Source organism: Capricornis sumatraensis, chromosome 5 (genome assembly GCF_032405125.1).
Source record: "Capricornis sumatraensis isolate serow.1 chromosome 5, serow.2, whole genome shotgun sequence".
Lineage (NCBI taxonomy): Eukaryota > Metazoa > Chordata > Mammalia > Artiodactyla > Bovidae > Capricornis > Capricornis sumatraensis.
This window is the reverse complement of record NC_091073.1, coordinates 16,917,349-16,940,271: the sequence shown is the minus strand read 5'-3', so window position 1 is coordinate 16,940,271 and position 22,923 is coordinate 16,917,349. Positions and strand designations below refer to the sequence as shown.

The 22,923-nt window shown below is 38.5% G+C and overlaps 1 protein-coding gene across 4 annotated transcripts in view; it reads right to left on the bottom strand.

Annotated features, from left to right (window-relative positions):
• PPP1R9A (protein phosphatase 1 regulatory subunit 9A) overlaps positions 1 to 22,122 on the bottom strand; it is a 333,750-nt gene extending 311,628 nt beyond the window's left edge. For all 4 annotated transcript variants that reach the window (XM_068972651.1, XM_068972650.1, XM_068972653.1 and 1 more), the window contains exon 1: positions 20,731 to 22,122. In XM_068972651.1, the coding sequence (XP_068828752.1) occupies positions 20,731 to 22,122 (1,392 nt within the window). The remainder of the gene's footprint in view (positions 1 to 20,730) is intronic.
• Positions 22,123 to 22,923: the final 801 nt, after the last annotated feature.

Below are 22,923 nucleotides of genomic sequence, written 5' to 3'. Positions count from 1 at the left end.
TGTCAGGTCAGTGTAGATTTAGCAGCAAAAATTCCCTGAAGAAGAAATAGCCATGGTAACAGCCACTCCTATCCAAATACTTTTTAAGAGGCACACATACGTATACAAAGAAGTGGTATTTTAAGAACCCACAGTCAGTCTAATTCATGCAGAAAAATCCCCTAAAAGGAACATTTATATTATTACCATGTTGGTTAATATATTTAACATTTGCACAAACTTACATTGTGTGTTCTCTCTGTTCATTCTCATGACTAACTTTAGTAATTTTATAAGGTGACATCTATTTCCAGGAACAAAATCTCACTGTATATAACATTAGGCCAATAGGAAAAAGATTTTAATTTACAATGACCTGTCAAAAAGTTATTGCTTGAAATCAACTGGGTCCTATAAGAGTTACCAAAATACCATCTGAAGCTCACCATGCCTTCTGAAAAGAAAACAAACACATCTTACTGATGAGCACTTATTTTTGCAATATAAATGAAGATTGAAAGCAATACTAATTTGGTCTACTACTTAGAATAATATTCATGTACATTACTCTGCAGCCTTTGTTTGGGATCATTATAGATCTAATATATCAGAGGGCAAAATACTATAGCCAGAAAAATCTGCAAAGGAAAAAAGCAAAACTTCCAGCTGACCATGCAAAGTAATTCTACAGAAGGTAACAGCAATCTGCATACTTGGACTATTTTGGGTGGATATATTAACAATCTTGGCTTAGCGTGCAAGATTCTGACAGCTAAAGCACAGTTCTGGTTCTTTTAGGCCCCGAAATCTGATTCCAAATCTGCTACCAACCTTGTACACAACTCTGACTTATATATTTGATGTGGTACAATAATACTAACCTACTTTCTCAGAAATAAATATTTGTCAGTGTCTTTACATTTCTGGACCTCTCTCACTTTCCCTGACCTGAAGAGCTCTTTCCCCAGTCTTGATCTATAAATACCCCTAGCTTTCCTCAGAAATTATTCAGAGTTCGGTACTTTATCTGTCAACCCACCAGGAAGGTTGTTAAACCTCTGTACTTCTTAAAACCTTTCTAATCTCATTGGAGACTTCTCCAAAGCACTCTTACTCTGCTCCTCCAAATGTGGGCCTGCTCCCAACACTTTCCTCAGGTCGTACTCCTGATTTCTCCTTACCATACCCCACTGATACAGATACCTGGACCCAATCCTCAGATCCACAGTCTTTGCTCAAAGGAACCCATTAGTTCATCCATCCTATTTTGTAGCTGTTGGATTGAAAAAAAATCAACTCCTTCTCTGTGTCCAGCTAATTCCTTCGCTACCTTTCATTTGCTGAGTACCTGAGTGTATAAACCAAGTACTAGGCAAGGCCATTTCTTAGAGAGAAAGAGAAATACATAGATAAGAACCAGGAGCAAATGGTATCTGTATTTAAAAGTTAATTTCATATATTAAGAAAGCAATGTCACTCCTCATCTTCTGTCTACTCCGTCTTGCCCCAGCTTGCCCCCTGCCCCTCTTGACCCTCATCCTTACACACATTCACCAGTCTTACCCCTGTTTACACAGACTCCTGCATACCTACCCGACTCCCATCTACACATCCACCCTTCAATCCATCTTCCACCCTCCATCAAAGTGGTCTCACGAACACACAAATTCAACCATGCCTTTCCATGCTCAAACTCCCTTCCCATAACTGGTAAGTCTTCAGAAAAGCATGCAAAGTCCTAAGTCTACAAAACAAAGAAGCCTTCCCAATCTGCCTTCACCTTACCTTGTACCAACAGTACTATACTACTTTAAGACCTATGAAACACAGCAGGCTCTCCCGTTCTTCCCTGTGCCTTCCTGCTACCTCGAACAGCAGCAACTTTCTCTACAAACACTTACTAAACCTTCAAAGCAGCTAGAGCTTCATCTCTTCCTAGAAGCTTTCCCTAACTTGTATCCAGAACCCAGGGACCCTTACTCTATACCAGCAGTACCCTATGCACACCTCTATCAAACTGCTTCTCTCACTATATTCATAACTGTTGACTTTGGTGTCTGTCTCTCCCACTAGAATGCAAGCTCCTTGTCCTAACACATAATTTAGGCGATCAGCTTAGTGCCTAGCTGAGAGCAGATATTCTCTTCAAGCTGATGCCCTACAGGAATAGAGATGCAGACATAAAGAATGACTTGTGGACCCAGTGGGGCAAGGACAGGGTGGACAAACTCAGACAACAGCACTGAAAACATTTCTGTGGGTAAAACAGAGAGCTAGTAGGGAGCTGCTGTATAACACCAGGAGCTCAGCCCAGAGTTCTGTGATGACCTAGAGGAGTGGGATTGGGGGCAGGGAGCAGGAAGAAGATGCAAGAGGGAGGGGATATACATTTACATACATATATATACACACACACTTATGGCTGATTCACATTGCTGTACAGAAGAAACTAACACAACATTGTAAAGCAATTATCCTCCAATAAAAAATAAAATAAAATGAAAGAAGATGTTCTTTTAGCCAAAGCAAACTGGATTATGATTTTGTCAACTAACTGAAAGAGGCAGTTAAGCGGGAAATCATAAAAACTGATACATGTTTCACCATGTTTACATTAATGTATGATATCTAAAAGTGCTTTCATTCATGCATCTCTGGATATCATGCCAGGGCCTCTTCTTTGAGTTTAGGTCTGCAGATTAATGATCAGCATTATCTTTCTGCATAATGCACTGGCTATGACAGCCGGTTTGGCTTTCTAAAAGAGTACCAAAAACTTAAAGACACCTGAAGAATAACTGGAGCAGTTTTTTAGGTTGTTTGTTCACTTTTATTCATCCATACCACCCTCACCAAATTCAAAATTAAGACTTTAAAGTGATCTTCATCAAATCTCTCCAAAGAATTTACATTTTTATTTTTTAAAAACTTGCTTTTCACACTCGTATTTCATCAATTTACTTAATATTCCATTAAACACACATTTAGAAAGATAAGAAGTAGACAAAAAACAAGTTTAGAAATGTACATAACCCCTCCCAGGAAGCCTGCAACTCAGTATGGCAGGATGATAACGAAGGCTGTCTAAAGTACGGTCTTCGAGTCATAATCACTCACATGGATAACACTCAGTACACTTTATCTACCAAATGGAAAACATCAGTTAGCCCAGAAAGCTGGTTAAGTAGAAACTGGTTGAAAAGTTCTATGATAAATGGTTATGGAAAGAACACAGGGAATCAAAGAGAAAGCATGGACAACCAACGAATTTCCTCCAACCTTCCATAAGCACTCATAGGAGAGAGGCACCACAGCACAATGGTGAGGTCATCCATCCTCACAGTTCCTCAATGACTCCCAACAGTGTGCATTCAGTTTCCAACCCCTTAGTATACAAATGCCGCCCGCTCACAATCTTACACTACACACACACACACACACACACACACACACACTTCCTTGCTGTTCCTCCAGCTCTTCTGACTTATTTGCAGTTATCTCAAACGTGCTCATCCCTGGACTGAGGAGGTCCCAATTCTAATTAGTTAGTCATCTTTAGAGTGTCAAGTATCATCACTTCCTCTAAAAATCTCTCCCTTATGCTACTCCTCCTCAAGAAGGCAAACGCCCTGGCTTGGCAGCCCCTCTGCACCCTGTTATATGTAGGTGACAATGTATACTGGCTGCCTTAGGTCAGTCCTAGGTTATGCCTGTTGCCTCCATGTAAGTATAGACAGCACTCGTTTCACTATTAAAGTGTCCCAGTTTGATAAGAAAGTATATGGTCTCCCTAGACCATAATATATATGTATATATATGTATATATGTATAATATTTGTATAATACAAAGAAGATTATGCAATGGTCTATTCTCTTCTTTAAAATAAAAACATATACCTCAGACTATTCCACCTCTCAAATATGTGTAATTATTATTCACTCCTTTTCTATTCTGGAAAGAATCACATTTGGACAATAAATAATATATGGCTGTCTTTTGTACATAGCTGTATACCTTATCATACCATTCAATGCTTTCTTCTCTATCTCCTTCACGAGACTATAAATGTCTTGAGGAGCAAGGACTTATCTTATTTATCATAATAACCTCACAGCAGAGCCCAAGCTCAAAATATATTAAGTATATTCAATAATTTTTGTTGACTATTACCAATCAATTCAGAATACAATCCTTCTCCAAACAGCTATCAGCGTAAACAGGTATTTATAAACAGTTGAATAATAAGTGATATCTTAACCTTGACTTATGCTCACAATAGTAATTATATAATGCTGTAACCATATTAATCGCAAAGAATATTATCACCAGTAACAACATAATATTTGACATACTAGCTCAATTCATTCATATAACATGATGAACTCTCAATTTTAACAACATTACGAAGCATTATGGAATTTAGAAAGATGGCAATGATGACCCTGTATGCAAGACAGCAAAAAAGACACAGATGTATAGAGCGGACTTTTGGACTCAGAGGGAGAGGGAGAGGGTGGGATGATTCGGGAGAATGGCATTGAAACATGTATACTATCATGTAAGAATCGAATCACCAGTCTATGTCCGATGCAGGATACAGCATGCTTGGGGCTGGTGCACGGGGATGACCCAGAGGGATGTTGTGGGGAGGGAGGTGGGAGGGGGGGTTCGTGTTTGGGATCGCATGTACACCCGTGGTGGATTCAGGTCAATGTATGGCAAAACCAATACAGTATTGTAAAGTAAAGTAAAGTAAAAATAAAAAATAAAAGGTAATTTTTATAGAACATTTTTGTGTCTCAAGAAATGCACACAAACCCTAAAAACTGGTTATTGCTTTTTTGTTTAAAAAGGAAATGCAGAAATCAACTCAGCTATTCTCTTCTTCAGAGTGCCACTAAAAGCTATTTCTGCCTAGGGAAAATGATATACGTTTTGTACATAAACAAATTTACAAGAACAAGCAAAGCTATTTCATATTTTAGCCTAATAACAATGGTTAGACAGCTTCCACATAATATAATTCACAGAAAAATATACAAATAACTAAGAAAATGGCAGAACAAATATGATTTGAAGACCTTGGATTATTTGTCCTCATGCAGTTTGTTTCTAATTACTTAAAAGCACTGAGAAAAATGGAAAACTGTTTTGTGGATAAATAAAAATCTTACACAGTAAGAACTTGATCAGAGAATCAGATAACTAGCTACCAAAATAATTATAAAACTATGACTTAGGTCTGGAATTAAAACCAAGAACATTTCTAAAATCAGTGTCAAGGGGGTGGGAATAGAAGTGATCCAAAAAGGGAATTCCTCTCTCGTCACTGAAAAGAACAAAAGAAACCACATTTTAAGAAACAGGTCAGGAAATAAAAGGTGGGAAAGAGGCTAAATTATAAGAAATAATTCAACTGCCTTCTTCAATTAAATTTTCAATAATTTTCATGAAGAAAAATAGATAGGTTTACATACTCAAGTTACCGATGTTGTAGCAAATTAACGCAATTTCTAAATAAGTAGCTTTATAATTTTTATATGGAACCTCAAGTTTTCTATTATCTTGCAACTAATTACAAGCTTGGGCAATCACTCAAAGCAGAAATAAAGTTAAAGCAAAATGAATACTCTTCCCTCTCAACTTTCACAGCCATGTCTCATGCAACCATACTTTAATGACTGTTTCTAGTTACTTATAAATTGTCATTATCTCACCAGGTGATAGATTGAGATTTTCCAAATCAAAGAGAGCACAACATCAGCAAGCCAGGGCAGAGGCCAGGAAAGATTACAGTCTGTAACAGAATCACTCAGCTTTCCTTTATCACTGCTAACTGGAAGGGTTCTACCTATAAATAAATTATACAATCCTTGTTCATCTACAAATATCATCCCATCATCCCAATCTGGACCTTCATATGTGGGGAGAGTGAACAGGAAAGGGATAAGGAGTACCAGTGATGGACATCAAAGGTTACTAACGCTGATTATGTACCTACTATGTGCCAGGCAGTATGACAGTCTAGACACCATAAAACAAAGTCCCTATCTTTAAAGTTGAAACAAACACTCTTAAGAAGATCATATGTCAGCAGGATCTGAATTCAGGTCTGATTCCAAAACATGTGGTCTTTTCCCTACTAATACTAGCACTTTTTTCTACTAGTACTAGTACTACTAATACTCCTACATACTGCCCTAAGAGGGAGAACCCCTTTGGTAAGTTTTCTAAGAATGACAGGGACAGAACAACTCTTCCACTAAGATATGTGGAGAAACTGAAGATTTTTTCTCCTGAAACAGTTTCAGAGGAAATAATCAAATAATAAAGCCTGACCACGACAGTTAATTGTATGTGTCCACGTGGCTGGGCCATGCTACGCAGGCACTTGGTCAAGCATTTTCTGGACATTTCTGCAAGGATAGTTTTGATTGAGACTATCATTTAAGTTGGGCTTCCCAGGTGGCACTAGTGGTAAAGAATCTACTTGCCAATGCAGGCGATGTGAGAGACTTCGGTTCAATCCCTGGGTCCTAGAAATGGCAACCCGCTCCAGTATTCTTGCATGAAAGATTCCATGGGCACAGCGGTCTGGTGGACTACAGTCTATGGGGTCACAAAAAGTCAGACACAACTGAGCACAGACACATTTAAATTGGTTGGTTTTGAGTAAGCACCTAGCTTGCCCTCCATAATGTGGGTGAGCCTTATGCAATCAGCTGAAGGCCTGAATAGAACAAAACACTGACTTCCCCTAGGCAAAAAGAAATTCGCCAACAGACAGCCTCTGAACTTAAACCCTGAGTATGGAGCTTGGGTACTTCCCTAGGTCTCCAGCGTGTCAGCTTTTAGACTTAAATTCTTAAGAAAATCAGCTCTTCACCGGGTCTCCAGCCCACCCTGCAGACCTTGGACTTGCCAGCCTCCATAATCTCACGAGCCAAATCCTAAACATCTCTATTTCTACCTTTCTCTTTCTTTCTTGATATCTATCTATACACACACACAGACACACACACACACACTTAAACACACACATACATTATACTGGTTCTGTTTCTCTGGAGAACCCTGGCAAATACATCACCTAAACATTAAACACAACATATAGAAAAACCACAACTTTGAAAGTATTTTGTATCAATATTTATAGCTTATTTCCACCATCCTCCAGTGACAGGGATCAACTTAGTCAATGGTTCATTTCTAGATTAATGGTAAGAATTTCACAAAACAATAGGTGCCAAACCCAAGTACCTTCAAACTAAAACTTCTAATCGCTACCTTTGCAAAGTGGAGCAATCTCTTGAGAGCTCTTAAACATGTTATTCACAGAACTCATTACTCAGAGAAGGAACCAGCAATATAAAAATTCCACAAGCAACACAGTCCCCAAAGGAAAAACACAGGTCTCACCTCAAACTTGACTGAATACCTAATAATGCTGCCTTCTTTCCTTTAAATAATACTTATAATTATGTACATAATACATATCTAAGTAGTACTATTATAAACTCATTATTCAATAAAATACAAATAGAATTTATTAGCCATATCACAGTACAGTTTAAGTACACCTAATAAAAAAAGATAACACAGCATCAGATTACATAGTAAGGCAATTTAAAGGACTTCACCAGAATTTATAAAATGCTGGAATTGCTCAAAACTGTATGATTTATCATTTGATCTAATTAGGCCAAAAGCAACATTTTAACTTCTGACTTCAGAAAACTCTGCCATCTCCCCCAAATATTTTTTTCACCATTTATATAGTTCAGCATTGTCTACCAAAGCTTTTCATAGGTGCAACACTATCCAGGGCTTGAGGGTAACTGATCCTTAGACTCTAACTAAAAATAGTACATACTACCATATACTCTAATCATATATCCAATCAATCTTTTCAGCTAAAGCTTTTGTCAAGAAAAGGGACTTCCCTTTCAGTGGCTAAGACTCGCAGGCTCCCAACGCAGGGAGCCCAGGTTTGATCCCTGGTCAAGGAAGTAGATACCACATGTGGCAACTGAAGATACTTCATGCTGCAAGGAAGACCCCACATGCCACAACCACTTTAAGACACGGCACAACCAAATAAATACATACATATTTCTTAAAAGGACAATAAGAAGAAACTATATATTGGCTGGTATTTTAGAAAACATATTCAAAAGGATATAGAGACCTAGGACACAAAATCCCATTTTTAACTGAGTGCATCCAAGTGTTTTCATAAGATTACGTGTAGACAAGATACTAAACTTAATATCTCTGTTCTCAGCCTCTGAAAGACAAAGCCTGTTAAGGTTCAATAATTTAACAAATTCAAAAGAAAAGACATGATATCATATGGGAGAATTGTTAGGCTTTCTTTAAACAAATACTTATTGTTTTGAGTAAAATTACACATCAAAACAATTTTCACTTCAGATACAGAATATGTGCCCACATTTTAAGTAACATATTGGGATATAACACACACAATAGCAACTGAAAAGAAACACCTAAAACCTATGCAAGTGGTAGGAAGTTCTGCCCCACGTAATGCTTACAAGCTGAGCCACAAATGTGGGCTCAGTTTTACCAAGGATTAGAAAGCATGCACTGAATGAACTCAGCTGTCAAAAGCTCACCCATTTTCTTAAATCCATGACCCCTCCTCAGTTTTCCATAACTTTACACTCCAAAACTGTGTCCTGTGACATATTAACCTCCAAAGAAAATTCCATTAAAAAATTAATTATTAGAATCTCTCTGTGACAGCACTTTTTAACGTTTCTGTCAACGTCAGCACTGTTAGGGACTTCCCTGGAGGTCCAGTGGTTAGGACTCCACACTCCCACCGCAGGGGGTGTGTGGGTCAGTCCCTGGTCAGGGAACTAAGATCCGGCATGCCATGAAGTGCAGCCCAAAAGAGCAGACAATGTAGCCCAAAGAATAAAAACATAGTTGTTACTGTTGATCATTCAAAATGTATGCCCCTTTTTTATATAATTAAAATAATATATGATCATTGTAGAGAATTTAGTAAATCTGGAAAAATTAAAATAGTTTTATAAACATCACCTTTATTTTCTATATCCAAAAATTACTACCACCCTTATGGCAGAAAGTGAAGAGGAATTAAAAAGCCTCTTGATGAAAGTAAAAGAGGAGAGTGAAAAAGTTGGCTTAAAGCTCAACATTCAGAAAAATAAGATCATGGCAACCGGTCCCATCACTTCATGGGAAATAGATGCAGAAACAGTGGAAACAGTGGCAGACTTTATTTTGGGGGGCTCCAAAATCACTGCAGATGGTGACTGCAGCCATGAAATTAAAAGACGCTTACTCCTTGGAAGAAAAGTTATGACCAACCTAGACAGCATATTCAAAAGCAGAGACATTACTTTGCTGACTAAAGTCTGTCTAGTCAAGGCTATGGTTTTTCCAGTAGTCATGTATGGATGTGAGAGTTGGACTGTGAAGAAGGCTGAGCACTGAAGAATCGATGTTTTTGAACTGTGGTGTTGGAGAAGACTCTCGAGAGTCGGTTGGACTGCAAAGAGATCCAACCAGTCCATTCTGAAGGAGATCAGCCCTGGGATTTCTTTGCAAGGAATGATGCTCAAGCTGAAACTCCAGTACTTTGGCCACCTCATGGGAAGAGTTGACTCATTGGAAAAGACTCTGATGATGGGAGGGATTGGGGGCAGGAGGAGAAGGGGACAACAGAGGATGAGATGGCTGGATAGCATCACAGACTCGATGGACGTGAGTCTGAGTGAACTCCGGGAGTTGGTGATGGACAGGGAGGCCTGGCGTGCTGCGATTCATGGGGTCGCAAAGAGTCGGACACGACTGAGCAACTGAACTGAACTAAACTGAACTGAACATTTTGCTGTATGTATTTTTAGGCTTTCTTCAGTCTTTCGGTTTCAAAATTAAAATTGTGATAAAAATGCATATTAAATATTTAACTAGTCTTTTTAGCCTATAAGACTGTATATTGTAAAATATTTCTCATTTTCAAAAATTTTATGCACTTCCCTGGTGGTCCAAAGGCTACAACTGTGAGCTTCTAATGCAGAGGGCTGGTGTTTGATTCCTTGTACAGGAACTAGATTTCAGATGCCACAACTAAGACCAGCTAAATAAATACGTATTTTTTTTAATTAGAAAAAAAGATTTATAACAGCTTTATCTCATTACACTATAACCATTCCACTATTAATTGAATATCTGAGTTCTTTTAACTTTCTACCAAGACAACACTTTGACAAACACTTTGACTATTACTAATAATCACTGACAAAAAGGCAATAAATAACACTCAGAACTCATATCCAAAAAAATGCCTGTAAACAGATGAAAACATTCAACATCACCAATAAGTCAATATAATACATAGAAATTATGAGAAACCTAACACGCTGAAAACTATAAAGCATATATAAAAACATTCCAATGCAATGCTAATTATAAACTAACAAAATCCTTCTGAATAATAATTCAGACTGTGTGTATCAACGCCTTTAAAGTATTTTAGGAATCTACCCTAAATGAATAATCATAGATAATTCTAGATGCTGACCAAAAAAATTGTATACAGAGTTAATGCCCTTTCAATGTTAATTTAACATTGAAACAAAACATAACATGTGTTATGCACATGTATCAAAAGTCAACGAAGACCTGATCTATGTTATCATCATTCTTACATTTCTCTTCCCCTATTATAGCATCAATTTTCATTTCTGGCCCAGCTTTTATTTTTCATGAGACTTGTTTGTGTGTTTGTTTTAATGTTCAGTGCTCCATCTTAAAATTTCTAAGAGGAAACATGTGCTCTGGCATTCATATATTAAAACTGATGCACAACTATCTAGAATCTTTAGCCTGCAGACTTCCCCCTGGCAGTCCAGTGATTAAGACTCTGTGCTTCCACTGAAGGGCCACAGGTTCGATTCCTGATCCGGAAGCTAAGATCCTGCGTGCTGTGTACATGGACTGGCCAAAATAAAATCGATGCACAACTTAAATTACTGCATTTTAGTATTCTACCTACAGAATAAACTTTTAAAAATGATTATGTTCTGGGAATTTCCTGACGGTCCGGTGGTTAGGACTCTGCGCTTCTACTGCAGGGACTATGCAGTCAATCCCTAGTCAGGGACTAAGATCCTGCACACCACGTGGTACGGCCAAAAATAATAGCTCTTACATTTTACATACTGGTACACAAGGTGATAGTCAAACACCCTATAGTAAGTTTTGCCTTTCCTGTAAGGATTGTTTTTTTTTTATTTTTTTTTAATTGAAGTGTAGTTCATTTACAATATTACATTAGTTTTACATGTACAATACAGTGATTTAATAACTTTATAGACTGCGCTTCATTTAAAGCTATTACAAAATAATAGCTATATTTCTCTGTGCTATACAATATATCCCTTTCCTTATTTATTGTATACACAGTAGTTGTAGTTCCAGGAACGGGTTCTTTTAAAAAAATACAATAGCTGATTCATAATGAAAAGTGTGAATTTATGTCTGTTTCTTACAAAACAACTTGGCACATCCATTCTATCTGAAACAAGTGCTGAGAGAAAAGAATTCATCAGTACAGCACTGACTCACAAGTGGCCCTTAAAAACCAACCAATAAACCTGTTCTTCTCCCTCCTCTACTGAGGTCCCTGACAGTGAAGCAAAACTTTTCAAAATAGGCACCTTTGACCTTAAGTATTATTTAAAACCTTTATATCAAGATTAAACATATTTTCCAGTATGAACATACCCTCCACAAAGTTCTATCCCTGACATAGTGTTTGAAAGAAGAGAACTAAAATGCAATATTTGGAGAAGAGATCTGAAGTGAGAGAGACTGAAAGGTGTGCCTCAATGAACAGTGGCAGACTCAGGGCACACGGCCACACAGCCTTGGAGTCACGCTGACCCCAGAGCATCGGGGAGAAACACCAGATCCCCACTCTGCAAGCCTGGCTCCCCCCAGGCAGCCACACGGTCACCACTCCATCCACTTGCTGACCCTCTGTCAACCACTGTGTGCCCCAACCTAGCCCACCGCATTTCAGCTGGTGCAGAAAACAATGTGGAAGGTTAGCTTCCCCCAGAACAAAATTCATTCATTATCTGACTCAAAAAGAGAGAGGAGGAGGCTAACAGGTCTGTGAGCCAGTCCATTTAAAACCACTTTTCTTCACACATAAATATATGTGAAATAGTTTTAACTCTACAAGTGCTTTTTTTTTAATCCTTCTGGAATATATTAAACAAGCAACAAGACTTTGCTCCCCCTAAAATACAAAAGTTCCAGGGATGTCCCTGGTGGTCCAGGGGCCAAGACTCCAAGCTCCCAATACAGGAGGCCCAGATTCGATCCCTGGTCAGGGAACTAGATCCCACATGCTGAACTTAAGAGATCATTAAGATCCGGCAGGTCTTAAGGAAGCCTGAATATCCCACAAGCTGCAACTAAGATCCAGCACAGCCAAACAAATTATTTATTTAATATTTATTAAATATTTAAGAATAATATTTAAATAAATATTTAAGAATGTTTATCCTTAAATAAATAAATATAAAACTTCCAAATATCTTTACACTCTGCCTTTTCATTGTCCTTTTTGTAAGGATTGGCACACGAGAAAGAGCAAGTTAGGCTAAAAAATTGGGAATTGTGCAAAAGATTATCAATATTTCAATCATGTTGAACTGTGCTGTGAAGCTATTTCCAGAACAAAAGTGAGTAAAGCAATTAATATGTCAGCAACTATATTACAAAACATTTCTTTCTTTATTCTTAGGCTCCTCAGCAAGGTGTTCTAATATATAGTTCAAGCCATACTTCCAAAAGTTGAGTTGCTGTAAAAGTAACTCTATCAAAATGTACTCCCTTGGGTTTAATCTTTTAATCATCTTAGTTTTTAACTACCATCTATAGTATAAATAACACTCTCAAGAGCAATTTAACATAACTTCATTTTGACATTTCAACAAAGATGTTCAAATTTTTCCCTTTGAAATAATAGCACAAATATTTATGGCAAGGATACTGTACAATACGTTTAAAATACAGTCAAGATAACAAGAGGTTAAAGCTGAGAAGAGATTCTAGTGATAAACTACAAGTAAGACGGCCCCACTTACACATAAGAAAACCAAAGCTTCAAGACGCAGACCTGGCCAACTTTACAGAATCTCAAGAAAGTGGGGGGGCTTCCCTGGTGGCCTAGTGGTAGAGGATCTGCCTGCCAACGCAGGAGACACACGTCAGATCCCTGGTCCAGGAAGGTCCTACATGACTCAGAGCAACTAAGCCCCTGTGCCCCCACTACTGCAGCCCACACACCCTAGTAGCCCGTGCTCTGCAGCAAGAGAGCCTGAGCAAGAGTAGCCCCCCCTGCTGCAGCTAGGGAAAAGCCTGGACAACGAAGACCCAGCACGGCCGGATAAAGTAAGTGTGCCATACTAGCTTAAAACAAACAAAAAAGAGAAACGTTTGGTGTTATTCTCATTATCAGTTAGTAATATTTAAGCGGTGTATATAATATACTTTAGTTGACAATGTGCAATAAATTAAGTGCCTGCCCAAAATGACTTATTTCATACATGATTTATAGAGGTAATAGTCAAAATGGCATATAAAATCTATATTGAAATGTTGAAGGAGGAGAAGTTTTAAAATAAAGAGTGAAGTTCATCCATGAACAATTCCAATCAACATAAACGAAGAGAAGCAAGAGCATAAGAGCAGTAGGCTGCGAATAAATCAGATCACGGGAACGCGACAAGTCTCTTCGTGCTAGAAAAGGCCAATGTAAGGACGAAAATTGGCATCAGCGCTGCTGTAAAGATACCCTGTGCTGAAGCGATCACTTAGCGTCGTCAACGGCAATTTCAGATTACGTGAAGAAAAGTGCAGTGTCCCAAGTTAGGTGGTGATTCTGACCATCCTCTTTGCCCCAAACACTGTTTTTCCTCAGTTAACAAATATCCTCATCCCTTTCTGGATCCTGCTGTTATCTCAGCTTCCTGTCTTCTTTCTCTCCATGAAACTGCATTAACAAGCAGGCAACATTTGTGGCCCCCACATCCTGTCACTTCATCTTGAGAACATGTCACCATCCATAAAGTCCTTTATCCTTGCCCTCTAGACCTTCCTCCTATAGCCTGCTGCCCACACGGTATCCTATATTTTAACATAGCTCAAGACATGCTCACTGTGTCTCCTACATTCTCTTAAAAAGCACGCCCTTGATCCCATTTGTATGAAATGTCCAGAAGACGCAAATCCATAGAGACAGAAAGTAGATTATGTGTTTGCCAAACGATGTGGGAAGAAAGGGAATTGGGAACGACTGCTCACAGACACAGGGCTTCTTTCTAGGGTGATGGAAATATTCCAGAATTAGATAATAGTGCTGGCTGCACAACATCGTGAATATACTGAAAACCACTGAATTGTACACTTGAATATGGTGAATCTGATGTTATTTAAATTTTATCTCAAAAAAACCCTGCCAATTAAAGATAAATGAAAATAAGGAAATACATGAGCACGCACACACACACGCACACACGCACACAGCATGCCCCTCCTTCCAACTTTCCTTTTGCCTTGCAAAATAATAAACCCCCCGTAAGTGGAATTATTCAGGCAGAAGCTGAATGATCATCTGTCAGCAATATGCTATTGAAGGGCTAACTGAAGTGAGGAGGAAATTACACTAGATTACCCTTAAGTATTTTTCATCTTTAAGTTTCTATGTCACAAACCAAGATGAAGCGATTAGAACCAGGGTAATTTTTTAAAGTGACCAGAAAGAAAAAATGTGAAGCATTACTTGAAAAGTTACTTTTTTTTCTATTCAAAATGAAAACCGGAGACTGTAATGAAGCAAAAGAACAAAAATGACAGATTCAAAATGAAGAGCATTGGAAATTAAGAAAAAATATTAAGTAAATTAGATAATAGCACACAAACGAAGACGTGATATTCAGAACTAAACATAACAGTTGATTTGCTTATACAAAATTTATCCTGTATATAATCGCGTTTTTCTATAGACATTCTGAAATCTTTTTTTCTTTTTGAGGTGAAGAAGATGTTAGGGAAAAAATCTAATGCAGAAGAGATTTAAATCAGATTACTGTTGACAGGCATGGGACTAGGTTAATAGAGTAAACAATGGATGGATGACATAATAGAAAGTTATTTTCCTCAAATTCAGCCTTTTTTCTTTAAAGTTCGTTACCGCAACAATGAGCATCCTTTGTGAGGTAATTTAGAGGGGGAAAAAAAATATTGCTGATGATACAAAAAGGAAGACACTTTAAACCTTTCTACTACAAATAAATTTCTACAAACATCTGTAATAGGCTGCTGTAGAAAAGAATCTCATTTAAATATTAAACGACCAAATTTCAGGGGAGGGAAAAAGCTATTAGTACACACATATGCAGTATTAGAAAAGGGGTCATTCAATAACTATTCATTATTTGATTTTACACAGCACATTAATACATTTGACATATTTGCCTGGTTATAAACCATAATTTATAAAACACCAAATTTTAAAAGGAAGCTCAGTTTGAATGCTATCCAAATAAAAGCAAGCTACACAAAATGATGATTCTAATACTCTCCCTAGAAGCTTTTAAATGTAGGCTTCCAAAAGAATGGAAGAAATAGAATTTCTGAGTCTGTCAAGAACTTTCTCCTCCTGTCCTTTTATAATTAAAAATTTAGACCACACAGAGTCGAAAATATGACTTTTTAATGACCCAAACTCCTTATGAATTTAGAGACCATAATCCACTGTGGCATCCAGAAACAAGTTTACACCTGTTTCAGCTTCAAAGAATATTTTTCCATACAAGCAGCTACAGCAGACCCATCTGAAGAGCAAATTTTGTTACAAGCCCCATTCAGAAGCCAGAAGATTATACCTCAAAATCATATTCCAAATAGTGGTCTGGTGATCAGCAGCATCGGCACCAATGTGAGAGCTTGTCAGAAATGCAAAATTTCACCCAGACCTACTACTGTGAGAGAGTGTGGTATTGCTTGGGAATATGAAATTCTATTTATAAAGGTCAAGAAAATAAATGGATTGGATGAAACTCTTAAGTTATCATCACTGATGGTAGTAAGCTAACATTAAGTGACTTAGTTAAGCACAGTAATGAGAGCTTGTAAGACCAAGAGAAAAGTCACAAGACATGTTAAAATTAGGTAAGTCAGTAACCTGCAAGATATTCCAAAATAGAAAGGAATGGCAAGACCAAGCCATTATCATGCCATCTCTGGACTGACAGAGATGCCATCTCCATATCAGCCTTCCAGTGAGCACATTCAGTATGAGGCTATTCTGGACCCTCAGGTGCTCTCACCAAGAAACGCAAATAGCCCCCACGGCTCATCAGCAGGCAAACTGGTAAACCTACAACTGCATCTAAGTGTACCTGTCCCCACTCCCTTCGATTCAGCAAGTATGTATCCCAGGAAGTAAGATGCCCAGGGCATCACGAGTCTGTGCAGAGTTCTTCCTCAACTCTAGTCCTCATAAGCAGGTACATCAGTGGGAAAGGCTGATGTGAGAGACACAGGACACATGAATTTTGTGTACCCAGGATTCAGCTACAAAAAAGTGAAAGAACCCAGGTCCTTCCTTTCAATCTCCTTTCAATCTCCTTAAGTTCGTTCACTTTCCGCCACCCTCCTCACCACCCCCCACGGTTTTCCTCTTGCTTTTGGCTGTGTTTTAAACTGATTTGATAAATCATATGATTCAAGCATCTTAATTTGGTGGCTGAGCCTGTCTACTCCATACCTCTGGGATAGCTGGTAGTGTACTCGGAGGCTAACTACTGCATCAAGGTAATTTCCTACAAAACATCTACTGAAAAAGAAATATGCATTTCAAAAGGTCCCTGAGTGATTGATAATGCAAATTCAAGTTTAGAAGCACTGAGCGAGACTGTTAGAGAAAACTGCACAAAGACAGAAATTTGGGTGTCAGAATGATGCTCAGAACACCATCCTGAATAAAAGGCCTCATGTACCCCCCTGAAAATAACTCACAGCCCCAGAACAGGGAGGGAATGCCAAGAAATCCATTTTCAACAACCATCATGTACGGCTTAGAGCAACACTGCAGCCATTGGTGATTCTCGTTCAACTCCATCTGTGTAAAACTCCACGCAACTTGAGAAAACACAAAGAAAAGTACAGCATAATGTATCTCAACACCAATCCAGCACTTTTGTCTTGCTGGGAATTACAAAAATACACTTTTTCCGATACACTATGTTTCAAGAACACCGATCTGAAGGACCTGAGACTGCCAGAAACAGAGAAAGGGTCCCGGCTTTCTTAACAAGACTGCAGTGACGACTTGGGTCATCAAGAACAGAGGTGAACAGAATGACCTATGGAGTGACACTAACGGGCTGTATACTTCCCACCGGCCACCGGTTCCTGACTTCATCAGCTCTGGTAATTTTATGTATTTATTGTATTTCACTGTTCCTGACACATAGTAAGGACTCAATAAATGTTCTGAAATAATTTTTTTTCAAAAATTTAAATGTCACCCTTTCTTTGATTTATCTGAGACAAATTTAATTCAATTCCTTGATTCTGAGAAATTCTTGAGAATGAATTATTCTTGAGAATAATTCCATATATCAAATATATCCATATATCAAATCAGCATATCTTCATAACACTCCCTCATTCCATACTCCAAAGTTGGATTTTATATTTTCTGTTATTAATTTCATTCTAATTTTCCATGACACAATGAAGCACATTAATCTATCCATTAAGAAACAATCTGACCATTTCTAAAAGTCATCAACAATTATATATAAAGGATATACATACACAGGAAAGATCAGCTATTATTTTGACATTTTTCTAGGTCCAGATTAAGACATCTTAGGGAAACATCAATTTATAATATCTACAGAAGAACTAAAATAGAAACTGGACACTGTCACATACATCAAGGTCATAAACAAGTTATAAAACAGGAGGCTAAAGTGTGGAGAATGTTTAGTGAAGAATAAGATGAGAGTATCAGGAAAAGAATGTATAAGCTCTAAAGATCATTTCTGTAAGGAATATGCTTGTTATTACTTCTGAAACAGGGAATGTGTTTATGTTTCAAAGTAAAAGATTTATGTTGGAAAGCACATAACTTCCCATTCCAATAAAGAAATATTTATAAAAAGAATAAGGAAACACCCATAGAGAATGGCTGAGTGTATTCCCTTCCAAATGACCTATCAAATACTATTCACGCCACACATTTAGTATAGCCAAAAACGGCTAAAGTACTCAAACGACATTAGACACTTCAGCACAGGTTTTTACACTGTGTTTCATGGGTTTTAAATGCCATGTGTTTAAGAATCGACTCCACAAGCTCACAGAGGAAGAGGTAACCTTATAGATTTTTGTGTCCTCTGCAGCTAACAGCATGAGAGTAGACATCTGACAAGCATTCAATAAACATTATTACCACTCTCTGAGGCAAAAATCTTAATTGGAGAATAATCTAAACACTACCATCATCACCACCACCAGTGGGAAAGTAGCTCTCAAGATTTCCAAGTGAATCCACTTACATGTTAAACAATGGGAACAAAAAAAGAGTAATTGTCTCATTCATTACAAAGGGCTAAGAATGTATCTTCTGTTCACAGACTGAATCCACTCCAACTAGTACAGTTAACTGCCCACTAAAACTCAGCGCCTTATCTTTCACAAATCTGATGCTTGATCCATGCTCTCAATGGAAAGCATTAAACGTATGCACTCTATTTCATTCCTTCTTATGTGAAATACAGTCTGCAGTGTGCAAATTAAGAGTCAAAACGCTTATTGGTATAAGCAATGGCAGAAAAGAAATGACTTCAACTTCAAATTATCATACCCTAAACCCTGGTTTGTTCACAGATGAACATCCAAGTTTCAGTCATAAATCCTTTAAAATCCATTCAACCGATAACTGCAGCTATGTTTTGTGCAGCACAGGACCCAAATTCAAGGCTGGTGCTCCATCTGGGTTGATAAATTTTAGTAAGCTGCTATTCCCCATTAGGGAGTTGGTCACTGGTTTTAACAAACTCCTTGAAGAGTTCATTTCAGTTATTCCTGCCTTGCTGGATGTGTAACAATTTAATCTTGTTGCTTTCTTCCTAAGGGGTAGGAAGATGATGCTCAAATGAGACCACTTGCAAAGGGGACTTGAACAATGAAATTTAGGAGTTGGCTGGACGGGCCTGAGGGAAAGGGACCTCTAACAAAGGTGCCTACAACTTGGGGGTAGGGGAGAGAATGACAAAGGGAGGTGGGAAAAGAGCAGCAAAGAAATTTAGTCTCCTTAGAAACTAGATTCATAGCTCCAGAAGTTATTTTAAACATAGTTTAACTTGACATGGCCCATTCTGACCCAAAACTTTGCTTTACACAACTGAAAGGCAAGTTTGCCTGTTAACACCAGTAAATAATTTCACAGATTATTAGCTTATTTCAAGAAGGAATCTCACAGTTACAGAAGGGTCATATTTATCTTTGTTATGTAAATAACATATCTTACAGACTTCTATGAAAGTTTTATAAGATGGAAAAAACAATAGACAGTGGCTTTAGATTTTGAGGAGAAAATTTTAGAAAATGACATATCTAATTCCAAATCTATCATCTACACACACTGTGTGAGCTAAAAGTCCCTATAAAGTGGTTGCAAACTACATACTCTGCCACCACAGCTCTCCAGATTCCCCTAAGAGGGCATGCCAGCACCTTGGGACTCAGCTGACGAGCAAAGACACTTTGAAAAAGCACTCCAGGAGATGCTGATACTCAACCAAACACCGCCTGCCCCACTGTCACTATCAGCTAATAATGTTTCACCACTCGCTGCGGATGTATTTGTGTGTGTGTGCTATTCTTCTATTCCCAATGTTAACTAAGTGAAGTCGTTAGAATAGAGCATCTGAATTCAACTGGCATTTATCCAGTTTTTAAGAGGTAAAAAGAAATCCATGAATGGCAAATCAATTTACCATCCTTTCAAACAATTCCATTTTAAAGCCATATAACAAATTCTGAACTCAAAGCTATTTAGAGTCATAGCTTTCCAATTTAAGTAGTTGAGTCCGCTAACATATTTGCACGAATCAAACATTCACTATCAAGGAGCAGTACAAAAAAAAAAAAAAAAAGTTCCAGCATTCCTCACAATCCACTTACACTTCAGTAAGGGATAACTCAGATTTTTTAAGCAAGTAAATAAAGAATATTATTTCAAGGTTATCATGACTCTCCCTTTGTACATGATCCCTCAAATCCTACAGGGTTTACATTTAGATAATTTTATTATTTATGGGTAATTTCAAGTAAAACTAGTTAAAGAAGTAATTCTCCTTCAAACTAACACTCCTGGTTTTCAGGGTTCATATTATTCATACTCCAGTCCACTGGTATGTATCTCACAATCCCCAAACTTCTTCAACTTCAGTATTGCTGTTTACACAACTACAAAACACATCCAGAAATAGCTCTCAAAACTCCAAACTCTTCAAATCACCAGACAACATACGTGTATCAACAACTTGGCAGTTTTTACAGTTGTCAGTCCTCGTCTACATAGAGTTAGGCCCAAATACTAAGAAAAAAACTTAGGGGGGTGGGACAACAACTCCAAAAACAAACTAAGAAAATATACTTACCTTAATCGGAGCACTACTAAACTTAATTTTCCTGTTTGCCGGGATGTCCTCTTCTTCCGGCAATCCAGCGATCTCTGAGCATTCCACATCAGGCTGACAGTAACTGCTTTCATCACTATCTTCCTGCTCCTCCTGTTCAGTACCTGTCTCTCCCCAGTCTGAATTATACCTGGATCTCACCCTATACACATTATAGTCACTGTGCATGTAAACATGGGAGCTGCCAAAATGATGCGGCTCTTCAAATACTTCCTTTTCACAAGCGAACCTAGACACAACAGCAGAGGTGAAATCACCACCTGCAAGTTCTCTCTTCTGTTGCATTGCTGCCTCACTCTCCACCAAACGAGCTTCTGCGTCTTCTGAAGGTTCGTTCTGTGGTGAAGGGATTTCAGGCTCTGGCACTGCCTCGCTCTCAGCACCAGGTTCTTCAGGGGTGTGTCTGTCAGTTCTGTCGGGAGCCTCCTGGTTAGATGCGGGGTCCTCGGCTGCCGTGCTCTGCCGCGCCTCCTCGCTGGGCACAGACGCTAGAGAGGTACTTTTCGAAGCCACCTCTAGTCCTGGGCTTGTACTACTCTTCCGAGCATCCTCTGCATCGTCACTGTGCTTGCTTGGAGGAGACCAAGAACTAGAATCCTTAAGGTGTCCAAAGGTGTCAAGGTTTGTAACGGTAACAGATGGTAAATTCAGGGGATAATGCCCAGTCACTGAGTATTCGTTGTTCTCAGCCTTCTCGGAAATGACGGCACTGGGGGAATCGGTGTTCTCAAATACTGCACTCAGTTGACTCACAGTTGGGGAGACAGCCTCGGTCCGGGAGCTAAGACTGTCCAAGGAATCAGTACTGCCTCGGTTGGACTTGGAACCACCCCATTCATCCTGAGGTTCACTCCCTCCAGCTTTCTCCTTCTTTGGGGAATAGCGGTTGTTTTGTCCTGACTCATGCACACTTCTCTCAAACATCTTGCGAGTTTCTGTGAACTTAGAATATGAAGGGCCATCGTACATTGTGTCAAATCTGCTAATTCGTTCTGAAACAGAGGACTCCAACTTCACCACCGAGCCATCTGTTTTTTCCAGAAACTCTCTGGGCTTCATTCGCCTCTGAGGGGATGAGGGTCCCTTGCCCCTTGTTTTGGCAATGACCGCAGCATTCTCACTGGGTTCCATACCCATCTGCATAAATAGGTTTTTAATTCTGTTGACATTGGAGCCATATTTCCTCCCCCTGCTCTGCTGGGAGCCCTCACCTTCTTTTGTTTTCTGTTCCCCATCTGACTTGGGTTTGTCAAAGGTACTTTTCAATGCCTGGAACTCAGTTCTATATGCATTCCTGTGAGGAGAGGCACTTCTGAGCGTGGTACGTTCACCCGAAGACTCAGTTTTCAACATTTTTACTTCAGGGGTGAAAAGCCAATGTTCATAATGATCAAGAAAAAAAAAACCAAAAAAACGAAACACCTCTCTTCTCTAATCACCAGTATCTGGTCAAGAAAAAGTACCTCTCAAATGGCATACTGTGTCAGTGATCCAACAGGTGTATTAGGAAATTATTCAGTCAAGAGTTACACAAAATGGCTTTTTCAAAGCAAGACTACAGGTTCATCTGTAACAGAAAAGAATGAATTTCTGAATTCATTTACTTATTTGAATTTATGCTTAGTCAACTATTAATACATTTTTCAAAGTGGCTTAGCCACATGTCAACTAAGAAATTACTTTTTGAACTGGAAACTTCAAAGTCAAGAATTTAAAAGTAATAACTGATCAATCTTGGGTAACAAAACTGTTTCAAACATAACTTGAGGACCCCCACACACACACCAAAATCACACACACACACATACAAGTGACACATAAGTACACTTGAAAGCAATACTTCAGCCCCAATTTTGGTTGGTTTTGTGAATGACCTTAAAAGAAACCAGCTGTCCCCAGATCTTTAAAAAATCATCAAACTATCCAGAAAAATGAAATTCACTTGAGATTCCCCACATCAGGTAGAACTTATTCTTTTTGTACAAGCATAATTAAAAGTTCAGAATCTATGTTTACAAACTCCAAAACATGCCTACAGCGGCTTATTCCATTCTTTCTGGTCCGATATTCTCATCTATATCAGCCCCAAAGCAACCTTAGTGCAATTTCAGACCAAAACAAGCATAATAACGTTCTTAAATGGCAGTAAGTTTC